Source organism: Carcharhinus amblyrhynchos, chromosome 34, assembly GCF_965287045.1.
Source record: "Carcharhinus amblyrhynchos chromosome 34, sCarAmb.v2.hapA, whole genome shotgun sequence".
NCBI classification, from domain to species: domain Eukaryota; kingdom Metazoa; phylum Chordata; class Chondrichthyes; order Carcharhiniformes; family Carcharhinidae; genus Carcharhinus; species Carcharhinus amblyrhynchos.
This window is the reverse complement of record NC_137357.1, coordinates 2,279,135-2,298,664: the sequence shown is the minus strand read 5'-3', so window position 1 is coordinate 2,298,664 and position 19,530 is coordinate 2,279,135. Positions and strand designations below refer to the sequence as shown.

General features: G+C 52.6%; 1 protein-coding gene across 1 annotated transcript in view; it reads right to left on the bottom strand.

The window, feature by feature from the left end:
- Positions 1-287: 287 nt before the first annotated feature.
- Positions 288-19,530, bottom strand: part of LOC145361240 (equilibrative nucleobase transporter 1-like) — a 48,596-nt gene continuing 29,353 nt past the window's right edge. The window contains exons 9-13 of the mRNA XM_080216874.1: positions 17,174-17,293; positions 14,475-14,667; positions 11,740-11,863; positions 6,703-6,849; positions 288-440 (exon numbers count right to left, since the gene is read on the bottom strand). Of these exons, the coding sequence (XP_080073000.1) occupies positions 288-440; positions 6,703-6,849; positions 11,740-11,863; positions 14,475-14,667; positions 17,174-17,293 (737 nt within the window). The remainder of the gene's footprint in view (positions 441-6,702; positions 6,850-11,739; positions 11,864-14,474; positions 14,668-17,173; positions 17,294-19,530) is intronic.

The window sequence follows — 19,530 nt, the reverse complement described above, 5'->3', positions numbered from 1 at the left end:
AATCCACCTAACCTACACATCTTTGGACTGTGGGAGGAAACCCATGCAGACACGGGGAGAATGTGCACACTCCACACAGGCGGTGACCCGAGGCCGGGAATCGAACCCCGGACCCCCGAACAGCAGTGCCGCCCACTGAGATAGATGGATATTCCATTGGTTAGGGACACAGCAGAGGTTAAGAGGGGAAATTGGGAGTTGAGGGGGGTATCCCATTGAATGAGTCAATGAATGGCATCAGAAACCTGACGGGCTGAGTGGTCTTGTGTACTGTGACGGGGGCTGGCTTAGCGTGTGGGAAATGCGATCTCAGTCGCCTTTCGCAGGGCGAGGTGTTGCTGAGGGGAGGCACGAGGGTTAAATTGTGTAGGATTGCGTAGGCGCGGTGAGTCGGAACGATTCGGAGGGCTCGGAGTGGATAAGGGCGTGTTTCTGTTACCCTGCAGAGTAACACTAACAGAAACTAACAGAGACTAACAGAAACAGAGTAACAACCCAGTAAACGTGGCACATTACAGCCAGATCGCAGGGTTGTATCAGAGAATCCACCCAGAATTTGGCCGTTCTGCCCAACCAGTCTTTGAGACTATAATCCCAACCAGAAACTATCCCCGCGACCCCCCCAACACATTTACCCTGCTAACGGGCAACTTGACACGGCCAACCGAAACCACACATCTTTTGGAGAAAGAGAGACGGAAAAAGAGGCAGAGAGAGAGAAAGGCAGAGGAATAGAGAGAGAGGCAAGGAGAGACAGAGAGAGAGGCGAAGACAGAGACAGATAGAAACGGAGACAGAGACAAAGGCAGAGAGAGACACGGAGAGCAAGATAGACAAAAAGAGAGAGACAGAGAGAGGGAGAGAGACAGAGAGAGACAGACAGACAGAGAGAGAGAGAGAGTGCAAGAGAGAGAGACAAAGGCAGAGAGAGATACGCAGAGAGTGAGACAGGCAAAAAGAGAGAGACAAAGACAGAAAGAGACAGAGATGGAGAGAGAGACAAAGGCAGAGAGAGATACGCAGAGAGCGAGATGGGCAAAAAGAGAGTGACAGAGAGAGAGAGACAGAGAGAGAGAGAGAGACAGAGAGAGACAGGCAGACAGAGACAGAGAAGGAGAGTGAGGGAGAGAGACAGAGAGAGAGTCAGAGAGATAGAGACAGAGAGAGAGAGAGCGAGAGAGGTAGAGACAGAGGCAGAGAATGAGAGACAGAGAGAGAGAGAGCGAGAGAGGCAGAGACAGGGGCAGAGAATGAGAGACAGAGAGAGAGAGACAGAGACAGACAGAGAGAGCAACAGAGAGTGCGAGAGAGAGAGACAAAGACAGAGAGAGAGAGAGAGACAGAGAGAGCGAGACAGACAGAGAGAGAGAGACAAAGACAGAAAGAGACAGAGATGGAGATAGAGACAAAGGCAGAGAGAGATACGCAGAGAGCGAGATGGGCAAAAAGAGAGAGACAGAGAGAGAGAGAGACAGAGAGAGAGCGACTGACAGAGAGAGACAGGCAGACAGAGACAGAGAAGGAGAGTGAGGGAGAGAGACAGAGAGAGAGTCAGAGAGATGGAGACAGAGAGAGAGAGAGCGAGAGAGGCAGAGACAGAGGCAGAGAATGAGAGACAGAGAGAGAGAGAGACAGAGACAAACAGGGAGAGAAACAGAGAGAGAATGCGAGAGAGAGAGAGAGACAAAGACAGAGAGAGAGAGAGAGACAGAGAGAGCGAGACAGACAGAGAGAGAGAGAGAGACAAAGACAGAAAGAGACAGAGATGGAGATAGAGACAAAGGCAGAGAGAGATACGCAGAGAGTGAGATGGGCAAAAAGAGAGAGACAGAGAGAGAGAGACAGAGAGAAACTGACAGAGAGAGACAGGCAGACAGAGACAGAGAAGGAGAGTGAGGGAGAGAGACAGAGTCAGAGAGATGGAGACAGAGAGAGAGAGAGCGAGAGAGGCAGAGACAGAGGCAGAGAATGAGAGACAGAGAGGGAGAGAGACAGAGAGACAGAAAGAGTCACACGCAGAGACGGAGAGAGAGAGAGAGACAGAGAGGAACTGACAGAGAGAGAGAGAGAGACAGGCAGACAGAGACAGAGAAGGAAAGTGAGAGAGAGATGGAGAGACAAAGAGAGACAGAGAGGGAGACAAGGAGGGAGAGAGACAGAGAGAAAGACAAAGAAAGACAGACAGAGAGTCAGAGAGATAAAAGAGAGACAGAGTAACAAACAGAGTGACAGAGAGAGAGAGAGACAAACAGACAGACAGAGAGGTCAGGAGCTGTGGCTGTACATGCCATGTTCTAGAGGTACAGGACAGATGGAGGGGGGAGGTCCCCGATGGTTGGGGAGGGAGTCCAGAACCAGGGGGTCACAGTCTGAGGGTTCGGGGTAGGACGGAGAAGGGGAGAAATTCCTCCCGCCAGAGAGTGGCATTCATTGCGACGGTGTTGTGGGGGGAGGCAGGATCCCAGATATGTGGGGTGGGGAGGCGTGATCAGGCTCCGATCAGGATGAACGACGCAGCAGCGCGAATGGCCGACTCCAGCAGAAGCCAGATAAGGTGAAGGCAATGAGGTTCGAGTATGAGCTCCCTGATTGAAGTAATGATTCCACTGGGAGTCACTCCTGTCTATCTACATTGGAGGGGGGGGGTAACGGGGCTCCTGACACCGGATTCTGACCGTGAAGGGCTCTCGGGGAACGGAGATACATTTGTAAACGGAAAGGGGAATATAGTGCGGGGATACCGGCATTTGAGGGATTATTCCGCAGAAATAACACTGAGCCATATCGATTGGAAATTGACACGTTATATTGCGACAGGAATTAACACTGCACATCCGCAACTCTTAACACTGTACACAAATTACTGGTGCGGTGACTATAACCTCGCGCCCAGCGTCACTCAGAGATTGTCATCCAGCCCAGGAAACGTCAAGGAGAATGTGCCCCTGTCTACATCAGAAGGAGAGGGTTGAGAGCTTCAGATTTCTAGGCGTCCAGAGCACCAACAACCTGTCCTGGTCCCCTGCCTACGGTTAAGAAAGCCCCACCAACGCCTCCACCTTCTCAGGAGACGGAGGAAATTTGGCATGTCCGCGCCGAATCTCGCCAATTTTGACAAGTGCGCCATGGAAAATATTCTCCCCGGGTGTATCGCAGCTTGGTGTGGGCTCCTGCTGTGCCCAAGACGGGGAGAAAGGGTTGCGAACGTAGCCCAATCCCATCACGCAGTCCCATCCATTGACCCTGTCTACAATTCCTGCTGCCTCGGGGAAAAGCAGACAGCGTAATCAAGGACCCCACGCATCGCGGACATTCTCTCTTCCACCTTCTTCCATTGGGAAAAAGATACAAAAGTCTGAGGTCCCGTACTGACCGACTCAAGAACAGCTTCTTCCCTGCTGCTGCCAGACTTTTGAATGGACCTACCTTATATTAAGTTGATCTTTCTCTACACCCTAGCTATGACTGTAACACTACATCCTGCATCCTCTCCTTTCCTTCTCTCCGAAATGCACTAGGGACGGTATACTTTGTCTGGAGAGTGCACAAGAAGCAATACTTATCACGGTATCCCAATGCACAGTGGCACAGTGGGATAGCACTGCTGCCTCACAGCGCCAGGGACCTGGGTTCGATTCCCGGCTCGGGTCACTGTCTGTGTGGGAGTCTGCACATTCTCCCCATGTCTGCGTGGGTTTCCTCTGGGTGCTCTGGTTTCCTCCCACAGTCCAAAGATGCGTAGGTTAGGTGGATTGGCCATGCTAAATTGCCCCTTAGTGTCCAAAGATGTGTAGGTTAGGGGGATTGGCCATGCTAAATTGTCCCTTAGTGTCCAAAGATGTGCAGGTTCGGTGGATTGGCCATGCTAAATTGCCCCTTAGTGTCTAAAGATGTGTAGGTTAGTGGATTGGCCATGCTAAATTGCCCCTTAGTGTCCAAAGATGTGTAGGTTAGTGGATTGGCCATGCTAAATTGCCCCTTAGTGTCCAAAGATGTGTAGGTTAGGTGGATTGGCCGTGCTAAATTGCCCCTTAGTGTCCAAAGATGTGCAGGTTAGGTGGATTGGCCATGCTAAATTACCCCTTACTGTCCAAAGATGTGCAGGTTAGGTGGATTGGCCATGCTAAATTGTCCCTTAGTGTCCAAAGATGGGACAATTTAGCATGGCCAATCCACCTAACCTACACATCTTTGGACACTAAGGGGCAATTTAGCACGGCCAATCCACCTAACCTACACATCTTTGGACACTAAGGGACAATTTAGCATGGCCAATCCACCTAACCTGCACATCTTTGGACACTAAGGGACAATTTAGCACGGCCAATCCACCTAACCTACACATCTTTGGACACTAAGGGGCAATTTAGCATGGCCAATCCACCTAACCTACACATCTTTGGACGCTGAGGGACAATTTAGCATGGCCAATCCACCTAACGTACACATCTTTGGACACTAAGGGGCAATTTAGCACGGCCAATCCACCTAACCTACACATCTTTGGACACTAAGGGACAATTTAGCATGCCCAATCCACCTAACCTGCACATCTTTGGACACTAAGGGGCAATTTAGCATGGCCAATCCACCTAACCTACACATCTTTGGACACTAAGGGACAATTTAGCATGGCCAATCCACCTAACCTACACATCTTTGGACACTAAGGGGCAATTTAGCATGGCCAATCCACCTAACCTACACATCTTTGGACGCTGAGGGACAATTTAGCATGGGCAATCCACCTAACCTACACATCTTTGGACACTAAGGGGCAATTTAGCATGGCCAATCCACCTAACCTGCACATCTTTGGACACTAAGGGACAATTTAGCATGGCCAATCCACCTAACCTGCACATCTTTGGACTCTAAGGGGCAATTTAGCATGGCCAATCCACCCTAACCTGCACATCTTTGGACTCTAAGGGGCAATTTAGCATGGCCAATCCACTTAACCTGCACATCTTTGGATGCTAAGGGCCAATTTAGCATGGCCAATCCACCTAACCTGCACATCTTTGGACGCTGAGGGACAATTTAGCATGGCCAATCCACCTAACCTACACATCTTTGGACACTAAGGGGCAATTTAGCATGGCCAATCCACCTAACCTGCACATCTTTGGACGCTGAGGGACAATTTAGCATGGCCAATCCACCTAACCTACACATCTTTGGACACTAAGGGGCAATTTAGCACGGCCAATCCACCTAACCTACACATCTTTGGACACTAAGGGCCAATTTAGCACGGCCAATCCACCTAACCCTCACAGTCTTTGGACTGTGCGAGTAACGCCACGCAGAACGAACATCGAAACTCCCCGCAGGCAGTCAGCCGAGCTGAGCCGGGTATCGAACCCCGGTCCCAGGCAGCGGCGCTAACCCACTGCGCCACCTCTCTTGGCTATCAGGATAGCAAGTCAGAAAGAGCATCGGAGAGATTGGAGAGAAGAACTCCACCGGCTTTCGAATCCCTGTCTCCTCTCTGAGAGCGACCAGAATTCTGGTTGGTTAGGGCAAGATTAGGGCCAGTTACAGACAGCAGGGGGAAGTTGTGTGTGGAACCGGAAGAGATTGGAGAGGCATTGAACCATTATTTCTCTTCGGTGTTCACGCAGGACGATATGAATGTAGCTGAGGAGGTCACTGGGGTGAAGGGGTGTAAAATAGAAAGTATTGCAGTTGATACAGAGGATGTGTTGGATATTCTAGATGGGTTGAAAATAGATAAGTCCCCTGGTCCAGACGGGATTTACCCTAGGATTCTATGGGAGGCAAGAGAGGTGATTGCAGAGCCACTGGCTCTGATCTTCAGGTCGTCGTTGGTCTCTGGTATAGTACCGGAAGATTGGAGGACAGTGAATGTTGTCCCATTGTTTAAGAAGGGGAACAGAGACTTCCCTGGGAATTACAGACCAGTGAGTCTTACTTCTGTAGTGGGCAAGGTTTTAGAAAGAATTATTAGGGATAGGATTTAGAGTTATTTGGAGAGTAATGAATTGATTGGAGATAGTCAGCATGGTTTTGTAGCGGGAAGGTCGTGCCTTACGAACCTTATTGAGTTCTTTGAGAAGGTGACCAAAGAGGTGGATCGGGGTAAGGCAGTAGATGTGGTATATATGGATTTTAGTTGTAAACTGCTGCAGTTGTAAATGCGCCTAGTTTGGGGGCGTTTAAGAGATTGGTGGATAGGTTTATGGACGAAAAGGGATTGGTTTAGATTAGTGGGTCAATGTTTTTTTTTAAAATAAGACTGGTCGGCGCAACATTGTGGGCCGAAGGGCCTGTTCCGCGCTGTAATGTTCTATGTTCTATGTTCTGTTATTTCTATTTTGCTAGTGAACCTTTCCTTATGTCATTTGAACAACACTTGAGCTGAATATCCCTTCACATTATTCCAACGAGCAAACCAGAGCTGGTAATTAATATATTACTTTAGTTCTTACTTATTGAAATGGCGAATTATTCCCTTGCAAATCCGTTTGCGTCTGTACACAAACACGGCTCTGAATGTTTGTTACCAAGAGTTAGCACCTTCCCAAATGATTGTAGTGGATTTTGACGCAACGTAAACCTGTGTCGTAACACCGACGCTCTTATCATTGTACACACGCACACACAGAAATGTCAACCAGTCGACCACCACCCCCAACTCTGGACTGAGGATGGTCTTCACATCTCGTTGTCTCTCACCAATGGGCTAGGCAAGAACGCCCCAGGACTTTTGACGGGGGCGCTCTGCTCTCTGTTCCTCTCCCGGACCTCCCGTTGCCAGTGTAGGTAGAGATTGATGGGGTGTACGTAGGTGGTAGCCACCAGCACGATGAAACCAACATTCACCTGTAGAGTGGGGATTGGGGGGTTGGGAGGCAAGGCACCGAGTGAGTTGTCGAACCGAGGAGGTTTGGGGAGGGGGGAGGGAGGGAAACGCCAAAGGCCTCCCAGCTCCCCCTCACCCCCAACTGTGAGGGCGCTAGCGAGGGGTATGAGAAACGAGACAGTAAGGCGGGAGTTGAGGGGTCGTTACATCGATGGTAGGAGGAGCTCCTTCGAACCTTCTTCACTGTGGAGAAGAGGAGCGGGAGTAGGGCCATCTAGGCCTCCGGGCCTAGCCCGCCATTCGATGAGATCACGGCTGATCTGATAGTGGATCCGTTCCCGCTCTCTCTCCCCTTGTCTATCTACCCGGGACTCGAATATATTCGGCGAGGTAGCCTCCATCACTTCAACGGGTAGAGATTTCCAGAGATTTGAGTGAAGAAGTTCCTCCTCAACTCCGATCGAAACCCCCCTTATCTCGAGGCTGTGCCCTCTAGTCCTGCTATCCTTTCTAAGCGGGTAGAATCTCTCCCCCTCTACCCTATCCATCCCCCCCATTAAGTATAAGATAATGAAGGGGATGGATAGGGTAGGGTCGAGGTAGGGAGATTCTTCCCTTCATTCATCGCAAATCCAGCGAAAACAATCCCGATCTTGCCTCGTACGCCCGTCCCACCGTCCCCGGGCTCAGTTGCGCGTGGTTTGGCATCGTGACTACGATGGGCTGAATGGCCTCCGCCTCCTCCTCTGCCTGGTTGGTGATATCCCAGACGGCCCCCCCCTCCCATTGGCTGTTCGTGCACCCAGTGTGGGACGTGATGAGGGGCGGATCCCATCCGCCCTCCCTCCCTTCCTCGCCCCCTCTTGCCCTCCCTCCCTCTCCGTCGCTCTCCCTTGCCCTCCCTCTCATCCTCCCTCCCTCACCCTCCCTTCCTCTCTCCCTCTCTCCCTTGCCCTCCCTCCCTCGCTCTCCCTTGCCCTCCCTCTCATCCTCCCTCCCTCACCCTCCCTTCCTCTCTCCCTCTCCCTCCCTCCCTCACCCTCCCTTCCTCTCTCCCTCTCCCTCTCTCCCTTGCCCTCCCTCCCTCAATCTCCCTCCCTCTGTCCGTCGCCCTCCCTTCCTCTCTCCCTCTCCCTCCCTCCCTCGCTCTCCCTTGCCCTCCCTCTCATCCTCCCTCCCTCGATCTCCCTTCCTCTCTCCCTCTCCCTCCCTCCCTCACCCTCCCTTCCTCTCTCCCTTGCCCTCCCTCCCTCGATCTCCCTCCCTCTGTCCGTCGCCCTCCCTTCCTCTCTCCCTCTCCCTCCCTCCCTCGCTCTCCCTTGCCCTCCCTCTCATCCTCCTTCCCTCACCCTCCCTTCCTCTCTCCCTCTCCCTCTCTCCCTTGCCCTCCCTCCCTCGATCTCCCTCCCTCTGTCCGTCGCCCTCCCTTCCTCTCTCCCTCTCCCTCCCTCCCTCGCCCTCCCTTGCCCCCTCTCTCGCCCTCCCTCCCTCGCTCTCCCTCCCTCTGTCCGTCGCCCTCCCTTCCTCTCTCCCTCGCCCTCCCTCCCTCACCCTCCCTTTCTCTCCCTCTCGTCATCCCTCCCTCCCTCTGTTTGCCACCCTTCCTCCCTCCCTCGCCCTCCCTTCCTCTCTCCCTCGCCCTCCCTCCCTCGCTCTCCCTTCCTCTCTCCCTCGCCCTCCCTCCCTCGCTCTCCCTTCCTCTCTCCCTCTCCCTCTCCCTCTTTCCCTCGCCCTCCCTTGCCCCCCCTCTCGCCCTCCCTCCCTCGATCTCCCTCCCTCTGTCCGTCGCCCTCCCTTCCTCTCTCCCTCTCCCTCCCTCCCTCGCCCTCCCTTGCTCTCCCTCTCATCCTCCCTCCCTCGCTCTCCCTTCCTCTCCCCCACACCCTCCTTCACTCTCCCTCTCTCTCTCTCGCCCTCCCCACCCTCGCTCCCTCCTGCTCGCCTTCCCATCCACCCTCTCTCTCTCTCTCTCTCTCCCGTCCAAATGTTTCCGTGGGATCCCTACATTCACCCCATCGAGTTGGAACTGGCTCTCGGAAAGAGCGCCCCCCTCAACAGAGGAGCCGGAGGGCAGGGATTGAAGGGAGGGAGATTTCGAGGGGATTGGGAGGTGTTGGGAATCTGGGACTCGCTGCCTGCGAGAGACAGGGACTCTCACAACAATTAAAAAGTGTTTAGATGAGCACTTGGAATCCCAGAGCACACAATGGAAAACGGGATAGGATGGCGAGGGAGGGGCTTGACGGCCAGTATACGATGGGCTGAATGGCCGCTTTCTGAGCTGGATAGCCCTCTGACTCAGATTTCTTTCTCTGCGAGTATCTACCTGGCCTCCATCACCGGATCTCAATACATTGTCCCCACAACAAATTCTCGATCTCCCCGTCTCTCTCTCTCCCTCCCTCTCTCGCCATTCTCTCACTCCATCTCTCCCCTCTTCTCTCGTCTCTCTTCCTTTCTCTCTTGCCCTCTCCCTCTCTCTCGCCCTCTCCCTCTCTCGTGCCATCTCTCCGTTCCTCTCTCTCTCCCACTCTTGCTCTCTCCCTCTCGCTCTCTCACCCTCTCTTTCTCTTGCGCTCACTCTCACCCGCGCTCTCTCTCTAGCCCCCTCTCTCCCTCTCTCTCTCACCCTCTCTTTCTCTTGCGCTCACTCTCACCCGCGCTCTCTCTCTAGCCCCCTCTCTCCCTCTCTCTCTCTCTCCCTCTCTTTCTCTTGCGCTCACTCTCACCCGCTCTCTCTCTAGCCCCCTCTCTCCCTCTCTCTCTCTCCCTCTCTCTTTCTCTTGCGCTCACTCTCACCCGCGCTGTCTCTCTAGCCCCCTCTCTCCCTCTCTCTCTCACCCTCTCTTTCTCTTGCGCTCACTCTCACCCGCGCTCTCTCTCTAGCCCCCTCTCTCCCTCTCTCTCTCTCACCCTCTCTTTCTCTTGCGCTCACTCTCACCCGCGCTCTCTCTAGCCCCCTCTCTCCCTCTCTCTCTCACCCTCTCTTTCTCTTGCGCTCACTCTCACCCGCGCTCTCTCTCTAGCCCCCTCTCTCCCTCTCTCTCTCTCTCCCTCTCTCTTTCTCTTGCGCTCACTCTCACCCACGCTCTCTCTCTAGCCCCCTCTCTCCCTCTCTCTCTCTCACCCTCTCTTTCTCTTGCGCTCACTCTCACCCGCGCTCTCTCTCTAGCCCCCTCTCTCCCTCTCTCTCTCTCACCCTCTCTTTCTCTTGCGCTCACTCTCATCCGCGCTCTCTCTAGCCCCCTCTCTCCCTCTCTCTCTCTCACCCTCTCTTTCTCTCGCGCTCACTCTCACCCGCGCTGTCTCTCTAGCCCCCTCTCTCCCTCTCTCTCTCTCACCCTCTCTTTCTCTTGCGCTCACTCTCATCCGCGCTCTCTCTAGCCCCCTCTCTCCCTCTCTCTCTCTCACCCTCTCTTTCTCTTGCACTCACTCTCACCCACGCTCTCTCTCTAGCCCCCTCTCTCCCTCTCTCTCTCACCCTCTCTTTCTCTTGCGCTCACTCTCACCCGCGCTCTCTCTCTAGCCCCCTCTCTCCCTCTCTCTTGTCCCGACCTCTCTCTCTCTCACATTCTCTCTCTTACCCTCTGTTGTTCACTCTCACTCACTCTCTCACTCTCTTGCACCCTGTTCACTTTCGCCCTCTCTCTGCCTCACCCTCTCCCTCACTCTGTCTTGCCCTCCCTCTCTCCCTCGCCCTCCATCCCTCACCCACTCTCCCTCTCTACCTCCCCGGCCAACCCTCACCTGCCCTCCCTCTCTCCCTCGCCTTCCCTCTCTCCTTCGCCCTCCCACCCTCTCTCCCTCACTTTTGCTCCCTCCCTCCCTCGCCCTCCTTCCCTCCCTCCCTTGCGCTCCTTCTCTCCCTCCGTCCCTCATCCGCCTTCCCTCTCTCCCTCGCTCTCCTGCCCTCTCTCCCTCACTTTCCCTCCCTCTCTCACTCCCCTGCCCTCCCTCTCTCCCTCACCCTCCCTCCCTCGCTCTCCCTCTCTCCCTCCCCAACCAATCCTCACCCGCCCTCTCTCTCTCCCTCGCCTTCCCTCTCTCCCTTGCCCACCCTCTCTCTCTCCCTCGCCCTCCCTCCCTCACCCGCCCTCCCTCTCTCCCTCACGCTCCCTCTCTCTCTCCCTCGCCCTCCCTCCCTCACCCGCCCTCCCTCTCTCCCTCGCCTTCCCTCTCTCCCATGCCCTCCCACCCTCTCTCTCCCTCACTTTAACTCCCTCTCTCCCTCACCCTCCTTCCCTCCCTCCCTCGCCCTCCCTCTCTCTCTCTCTCGCCCTCCTTCACCCTCCCTCTCTCCTTCTCTCCCTCACCCTGCCTCTCTCCCTTGCCTTCCCTCTCTCCCTCGCCTTCCCTCTCTCCCTCACCCTCCCTCTCTCTCTCTCTCTCGCCCTCCTTCACCCTCCCTCTCTCCTTCTCTCCCTCACCCTCCCTCTCTCCCTCGCCTTCCCTCTCTCCCTCACCCTCCCTCTCTCCCTCGCCTTCCCTCTCTCCCTCGCCTTCCCTCTCTCCCTCACCCTCCCTCTCTCTCTCTCTCTCGCCCTCCTTCACCCTCCCTCTCTCCTTCTCTCCCTCACCCTCCCTCTCTCCCTCGCCTTCCCTCTCTCCCTCGCCTTCCCTCTCTCCCTCGCCCACCCTCTCTCTCCCTCACTCTCGCTCCCTCTCTCCCTCACCCACCCTCCCTCTCTCTCCCTCACTCTCGCTCCCTCTCTCCCTCTCCCACCCTCCCTCTCTCTCTCACCCTCTCTCTCTTGTCCGAATGTTTCTATGGGATCCCTGCAATAAAAAAGGAGGGCCATTCATGCCACCAGCTCTTGGCAAGAGCCCCTTCCCCGAGGGCACCCCAGTCGCCTATCCCGGGAGCCCCCCCCGGTACGCACTGGGGGGCGCTCTGAAGGCCGGGTACTCACGTAGAGGGGGTTATTCTGTAAGGGTCCCTGGACCAGGGCAAAACAGGGGTACTGGAGCAGAGAGATGAACGCTGAGAGGGTCTGTCCCACACCGTAGATCTTCCCAAAATGGCAGGATGGGTATCTGCAGGAGACAAGAGAGGGTAGGAAGAGGGTGTCCACAGATTCCCATGGGGTCAGCAGCTCAGAGAAAGGCCGTTCCACCCATCAGCTCCATACTGTTGTTTGTATCCTTTCCCTCACCCAACGCACATCTTTGGACACTAAGGGGCAATTTAGCATGGCCAATCCACCTAACCTGCACATCTTTGGACAGTAAGGGGCAATTTAGCATGGCCAATCCACCTAACCTGCACATCTTTGGACACTAAGGGACAATTTAGCATGGCCAATCCACCTAACCTACACATCTTTGGACACTAAGGGACAATTCAGCATGGCCAATCCACCTAACCTACACATCTTTGGACACTAAGGGACAATTTAGCATGGCCAATCCACCTAACCTACACATCTTTGGACACTAAGGGACAATTTAGCATGGCCAATCCACCCAACCTACACATCTTTGGACACTAAGGGGCAATTTAGCATGGCCAATCCCCCTAACCCACACATCTTTGGACACTAAGGGGCAATTTAGCATGGCCAATCCCCCTAACCTGCACATCTTTGGACACTAAGGGGCAATTTAGCATGGCCAATCCCCCTAACCTGCACATCTTTGGATACTAAGGAGCAATTTAGCATGGCCAATCCACCCTAACCCACACATCTTTGGACACTAAGGGGCAATTTAGCATGGCCAATCCCCCTAACCTGCACATCTTTGGACACTAAGGGGCAATTTAGCATGGCCAATCCCCCTAACCTGCACATCTTTGGACACTAAGGGGCGATTTAGCATGGCCAATCCACCTAACCTGCACATCTTTGGACACTAAGGGACAATTTAGCATGGCCAATCCACCCTAACCCACACATCTTTGGACACTAAGTTCCCCTGAGTGTCAGGGGGATTAGCAGGCTGAATATGTGGGGTTATGCGGATAGGGTGGGGCTGTTGTCAGTGCACACCCAATGGGCCAAATGGCCTCCTTCTGTACTGTAATGATTCTTTCATAAGCGAGCCCCAGGACTAGGCTTGCTGAATGGTGGATCACAGGGCACTGCCTTGAGATTAGAGACATGTCTTGTTGCCGGGCAATGCCCTGCCAAACGTGATCAGGAGGGTTACGCCCGCTGAGATAGTCATAGGCTGCCCCCTAATGGACACCTTTGGAATTGGTGTTTCTGTGTACATCTTCAGTGCAAATCTCAGTGCAGGTGTTCTATGTACAAGTTCAGTGTGTGTGCTCTGTGTACATGTTCTGTCTACATGCTTTTATTATATGTTCAGTTTGCATGTCCTCTGTACAGATCTGTGTACTTGTGTTCTGCGTATATGCTCTGTGTAATTATGTTCTGTGTATATGTTCTGTGTATGTGTTCTGTTTACTTGTGTGTTCTGTGTATATGTTCTGTGTATTTCAGTTCTGTGTATATGTTCTGTGTATGTGTTTTGTGTACTTGTGTTCTGTGTATATGTTCTGTGTACTTGTGTTCTGTGTATATGTTCTGTGTACTTGTGTTTCGTGTATATGTTCTGTGTATTTCAGTTCTGTGTATATGTTCTGTGTATGTGTTCTGTGTACTTGTGTTCTGTGTATATGTTCTGTGTATATGTTTTGTGTACTTGTGTTCTGTGTATATGTTCTGTGTACTTGTGTTCTGTGTATTTCAGTTCTGTGTATATGTTCTGTGTATTTCAGTTCTGTGTATATGTTCTGTGTATGTGTTTTGTGTACTTGTGTTCTGTGTATATGTTCTGTGTACTTGTGTTCTGTGTATATGTTCTGTGTACTTGTGTTCTGTGTATTTCAGTTCTGTGTATATGTTCTGTGTATTTCAGTTCTGTGTATATGTTCTGTGTATGTGTTTTGTGTACTTGTGTTCTGTGTATATGTTCTGTGTACTTGTGTTCTGTGTATATGTTCTGTGTACTTGTGTTTCGTGTATATGTTCTGTGTATTTCAGTTCTGTGTATATGTTCTGTGTATGTGTTTTGTGTACTTGTGTTCTGTGTATATGTTCTGTGTACTTGTGTTCTGTGTATATGTTCTGTGTATATGTTCTGTGTATATGTTTTGTGTACTTGTGTTCTGTGTATATGTTCTGTGTACTTGTGTTCTGTTCTGTGTATATGTTTTGTGTATATGTTTTGTGTACTTGTGTTCTGTGTGTATGTTCTGTGTGCTTGTGTTCTGAGTATATGTTCTGTGTACTTGTGTTCTGTGTATACGTTCTGTGTATATGTTCTGTGTACTTGTGTTCTGTGTATATGTTCTGTGTACTTGTGTTCTGTGTATACGTTCTGTGTGTATGTTCTGTGTACTTGTGCTCTGTGCATATGTTCTGTGTATATGTTTTGTGTATTTGTGTTCTGTGTATATGTTCTGTGTACTTGTGTTCTGTGTATATGTTCTGTGTATTTGTGTTCTGTGTATATGTTTTGTCAGGCCGATATCTTATACATAAGTTTTCCTGCTGATAAACTGTTCCTTGTTGAAGTTTGGATGCTCAGACAGAGACAGCTCCGAGCAGACAGACAGAGACAGCTCCGAGCAGACAGACAGAGACAGCCCCGAGCAGACAGACAGAGACAGCCCCGAGCAGACGGTGCGGCTGGTACTCACACGATGCTGATAAAGGCAGCGTCCCCTCCGTACAGGAAGGAATGGTTGATGACCTGAAGGATGAAGGAGAGGTACTGAACCTCCAGGATCGGCACCGAGGCGGAGATGGAGAAGAGGACGCACTGCGTGATGGTGATGACGAGGGAAAGGACGGCCGCTCTCATCCCCGACAGCCGCTTTAACGCAGCGGAATCTGACCAGGAACGGGAGAGAGAGAGGGAATTAAAATTAACGCCACCCGAATCCCACCCCAACCTCATCCAGCTGTGGGAACATTCCTCGAAAACAGACAGCACATCTGGATTACCGGAGACTGGGAGGGAGCTGGGAGTTTGATCCGGATTACCGGAGACTGGGAATTTGATCCGGATTACCGGAGACTGGGAATTTGATCCGGATTACCGAAGGCTGGGAGGGAGCTGGGAATTTGATCGGGATTACCGGAGACTGGGAGGGAGCTGGGAATTTGATCGGGATTACCGGAGACTGGGAGGGAGCTGGGAATTTGATCGGGATTACCGGAGACTGGGAATTTGATCCGGATTACCGGAGACTGGGAATTTGATCCGGATTACCGGAGACTGGGAGGGAGCTGGGAATTTGATCCGGATTACCGGAGACTGGGAATTTGATCGGGATTACCGGAGACTGGGAGGGAGCTGGGAATTTGATCGGGATTAATGGAGACTGGGAGGGAGCTGGGAATTTGATCGGGATTACCGGAGACTGGGAGGGACCTGGGAATTTGATCGGGATTACCGGAGACTGGGAGGGAGCTGGGAATTTGATCGGGATTACCGGAGACTGGGAATTTGATCGGGATTACCGGAGACTGGGAATTTGATCCGGATTACCGGAGACTGGGAATTTGATCCGGATTACCGGAGACTGGGAGGGAGCTGGGAATTTGATCCGGATTACCGGAGACTGGGAGGGAGCTGGGAATTTGATCGGGATTACCGGAGACTGGGAGGGAGCTGGGAATTTGATCGGGATTAACGGAGACTGGGAGGGAGCTGGGAGTTTGATCGGGATTACCGGAGACTGGGAATTTGATCCGGATTACCAGAGACTGGGAGGGAGCTGGGAATTTGATCCGGATTACCGGAGACTGGGAGGGAGCTGGGAATTTTATCCGGATTACCGGAGACTGGGAGGGAGCTGGGAATTTTATCCGGATTACCGGAGACTGGGAGGGAGCTGGGAATTTTATCCGGATTACCGGAGACTGGGAGGGAGCTGGGAATTTGATCCGGATTACCGGAGACTGGGAATTTGATCGGGATTACCAGAGACTGGGAGGGAGCTGGGAATTTGATCGGGATTACCGGAGACTGGGAGGGAGCTGGGAATTTGATCCGGATTACCAGAGACTGGGAGGGAGCTGGGAATTTGATCCGGATTACCGGAGACTGGGAGGGAGCTGGGAATTTGATCCGGATTACTGGGGACTGGGAAGGAGCTGGGAATTTGATCGGGATTACCGGAGACTGGGAGGGAGCTGGGAATTTGATCCGGATTACCGGAGACTGGGAGGGAGCTGGGAATTTGAACGGATTACCGGAGACTGGGAGGGAGCTGGGAATTTGATCGGGATTACCGGAGACTGGGAGGGAGCTGGGAATTTGATCGGGATTACCGGAGACTGGGAGGGAGCTGGGAATTTGATCCGGATTACCGGAGACTGGGAGGGAGCTGGGAGTTTGATCCGGATTACCGGAGACTGGGAGGGAGCTGGGAATTTGATCCGGATTACCGGAGACTGGGAGGGAGCTGGGAATTTGATCGGGATTACCGGAGACTGGGAGGGAGCTGGGAATTTGATCCGGATTACCGGAGACTGGGAGGGAGCTGGGAATTTGATCGGGATTACCGGAGACTGGGAGGAAGCTGGGAGTTTGATCCGGATTACCGGAGACTGGGAGGAAGCTGGGAGTTTGATCCGGATTACCGGAGACTGGGAATTTGATCCAGATTACCGAAGGCTGGGAGGGAGCTGGGAATTTGATCCGGATTACCGGAGACTGGGAGGGAGCTGGGAATTTGATCCGGATTACCGGAGACTGGGAATTTGATCCGGATTACCGGAGACTGGGAGGGAGCTGGGAATTTGATCCGGATTACCGGAGACTGGGAATTTCATCCGGATTACCGGAGACTGGGAGGGAGCTGGGAATTTGATCCGGATTACCGGAGACTGGGAGGGAGCTGGGAGTTTGATCCGGATTACCGGAGACTGGGAGGGAGCTGGGAGTTTGATCCGGATTACCCAAGAGTGGGAGGGAGTTGGGAATTTGATCCGGATTACTGGGGACTGGGAAGGAGCTGGGAATTTGATCGGGATTACCGGAGACTGGGAGGGAGCTGGGAATTTGATCCGGATTACCGGAGACTGGGAGGGAGCTGGGAATTTGATCGGGATTACCGGAGACTGGGAATTTGATCCGGATTACCGGAGACTGGGAGGGAGCTGGGAATTTGATCGGGATTACCGGAGACTGGGAATTTGATCTGGATTACCAGAGACTGGGAGGGAGCTGGGAATTTGATCGGGATTATCCGATGCTGGGAACTTGATCGGGATTATCCGATACTGGGAATTTGATCGGGATTATCCGATGCTGGGAACTTGATCGGGATTATCCGATGCTGGGAATTTGATCGGGATTATCCGATGCTGGGAATTTGATCGGGATTACCTGGTGCGGAGTCTGGGATATTGTCTCTGCGTTGTAACCAGTCCATGATGATTCCGTTCCAGGGGGCACAGAAAACCCCACAGATCTGTGTGAGTGCGTACGCATTCGTAAACCTGCTGACTGCAAGGAAAGAGAGGGAGAGAGTGAGGACGGGGTGAGAGAGAACCAGAGCGAGAGACAGAGAGAGAGACACAGAGAGAGAGAGAGTGAGAGAAAGCCAGAGCGAGAGAGAGAGAGAGAGAGAGAGAGAGAGTGAGGATGGGGTGAGAGAGAACCAGAGAGAGAGACAGAGAGAGAGAGACACAGAGAGAGAGTGAGTGAGAGAGTGAGAATGGGGTGAGAGAGAACCAGAGAGAGAGAGAGACACAGAGAGAGAGTGAGTGAGAGAGTGAGGATGGGGTGAGAGAGAACCAGAGCGAGAGAGAGAGAGAGAGAGACAGAGAGAGGGAGAGAGAGAGAGACAGAGAGAAAGACAGAGGGAGAGTGAGTGAGAGAGTGAGGATGGGGTGGAGTGTGAGAGAGAACCAGAGAGAGAGAGAGACAGAGAGAGACAGAGAGAGACAGAGAGAGAGTGAGTGAGAGAAAACCAGAGCGAGAGACAGAGAGAGAGTGAGAGAGAGAGTGAGGATGGGGTGGAGTGTGAGAGAGAACCAGAGAGAGAGAGAGAGTGAGAGACAGAGTGAGAGACAGAGAGAGAGTGAGTGAGAGAGTGAGGATGGGGTGGAGTGTGAGAGAGAACCAGAGAGAGACAGAGAGAGAGTGAGTGAGAGAAAACCAGAGTGAGAGACAGAGAGAGAGTGAGAGAGAGAGTGAGGATGGGGTGGAATGTGAGAGAGAACCAGAACGAGATAGAGAGAGACAGAGTGAGAATGAGTGAGAGAGTGGGAATGGGGTGGAGTGTGAGAGGGAACCAGAGAGAGAGAGACAGAGAGAGAGTGAGTGAGAGAGTGAGTGAGAGAGTGAGAACGGGGTGGAATGTGAGAGAGAACCAGAGGGAGAGAGAGAGTGAGAGAGTGAGAGACAGAGAGAGAGTGAGTGAGGATGGGGTGGAGTGTGAGAGAGAACCAGAGCAAGAGAGAGAGAGTGACAGAGTGAGAGACAGAGGGAGAGTGAGTGAGAGAGTGAGAGACAGAGAGAGAGTGAGTGAGAGAGTGGGAATGGGGTGGAGTGTGAGAGAGAACCAGAGTGAGAGACAGAGAGATAGAGAGAGAGAGAGTGAGAGAAAACCAGAGCGAGAGACAGAGAGTGAGAGAGAGAGTGAGGATGGGGTGGAATGTGAGAGAGAACCAGAACAAGATAGAGAGAGAGACAGAGTGAGAATGAGTGAGAGAGTGAGGACGGGGTGGAGTGTGAGAGAGAACCAGAGAGAGAGAGACAGAGAGTGAGAGACAGAGAGAAAGAGAGAGAGTGAGTGAGAGAGTGAGAGAGACAGAGTCAGACACAGAGAGTGGGAGAGAGGGAGAGGCACAGAGAAAGAGAGATGGATAGAAAGAGACAGAGAAAGGAAAGGAGAGCAATAGAAGGACAGAGAGGGATGGAGAGAGAGAGAGAGGGGCAGAGAAAGAGAGAGTGGAGAGACAGAGAGAGAGAGGGATAGAGAGACAGAGAAAGAGAGTGATGGAGAGACAGAATGAGACAGACAGAGGGAGGGAGAAAGAGGGAGCGGGAGAGAAAGAGAAAGAGAGATAGAGAGAATGAGGGAAAGAGAGAGAGAAAGAGACAGAGAGAGAATGAAACAGAGGGAGACAGAGAAGGGGAGAGAGAGAGAGAGAAAATGTGACAGAGAGACAGAGGGAGATAAAGAGTCAGAGAGAAAGACAGAGAGAGAATGATAGAGAAACAGACAGGGATAGAGAGAGAGAGACAGACAAAATGAGAGAGAGAGACAGAGAAAGAGAGATAGAGAGGAGAGACAGAGGGAGATAAAGAGTCAGAGAGAAAGAGAGAGAGTGAGACAAAATGAGAGAGGGAGAGAGACAGAGAAAAAGATAGAGATAGAGAGAGAGAGAGAGAGCGGCAAAGTCAGACAGAAAACTAGAATGAAACAGAAAATAATCTTACGCTGCCAACGTTTTTGAATTGTGGGCTCAGAGCGATCAGAGACCTGCGCCTGGGAGGCTGGCAATGGGGTTCGAGCGCTCGGACACCGATCCCCGTACAGACAGATCCCCGTACACTCAACGCCAGCCTCCCCTGACCACAGCTCCCTTGGTCAGAGCCAGTCACTCCGAGGCACTATCTAACACTCAGAGTGTCGGGGATCTACTCTGCTCAGTGCACCCAAACAAAGAGCAGGAAATACTCCCGTTTCCGCATCCCTACGGCACTTGGTCCCATTCTGGGACAGCCCCAGCCTT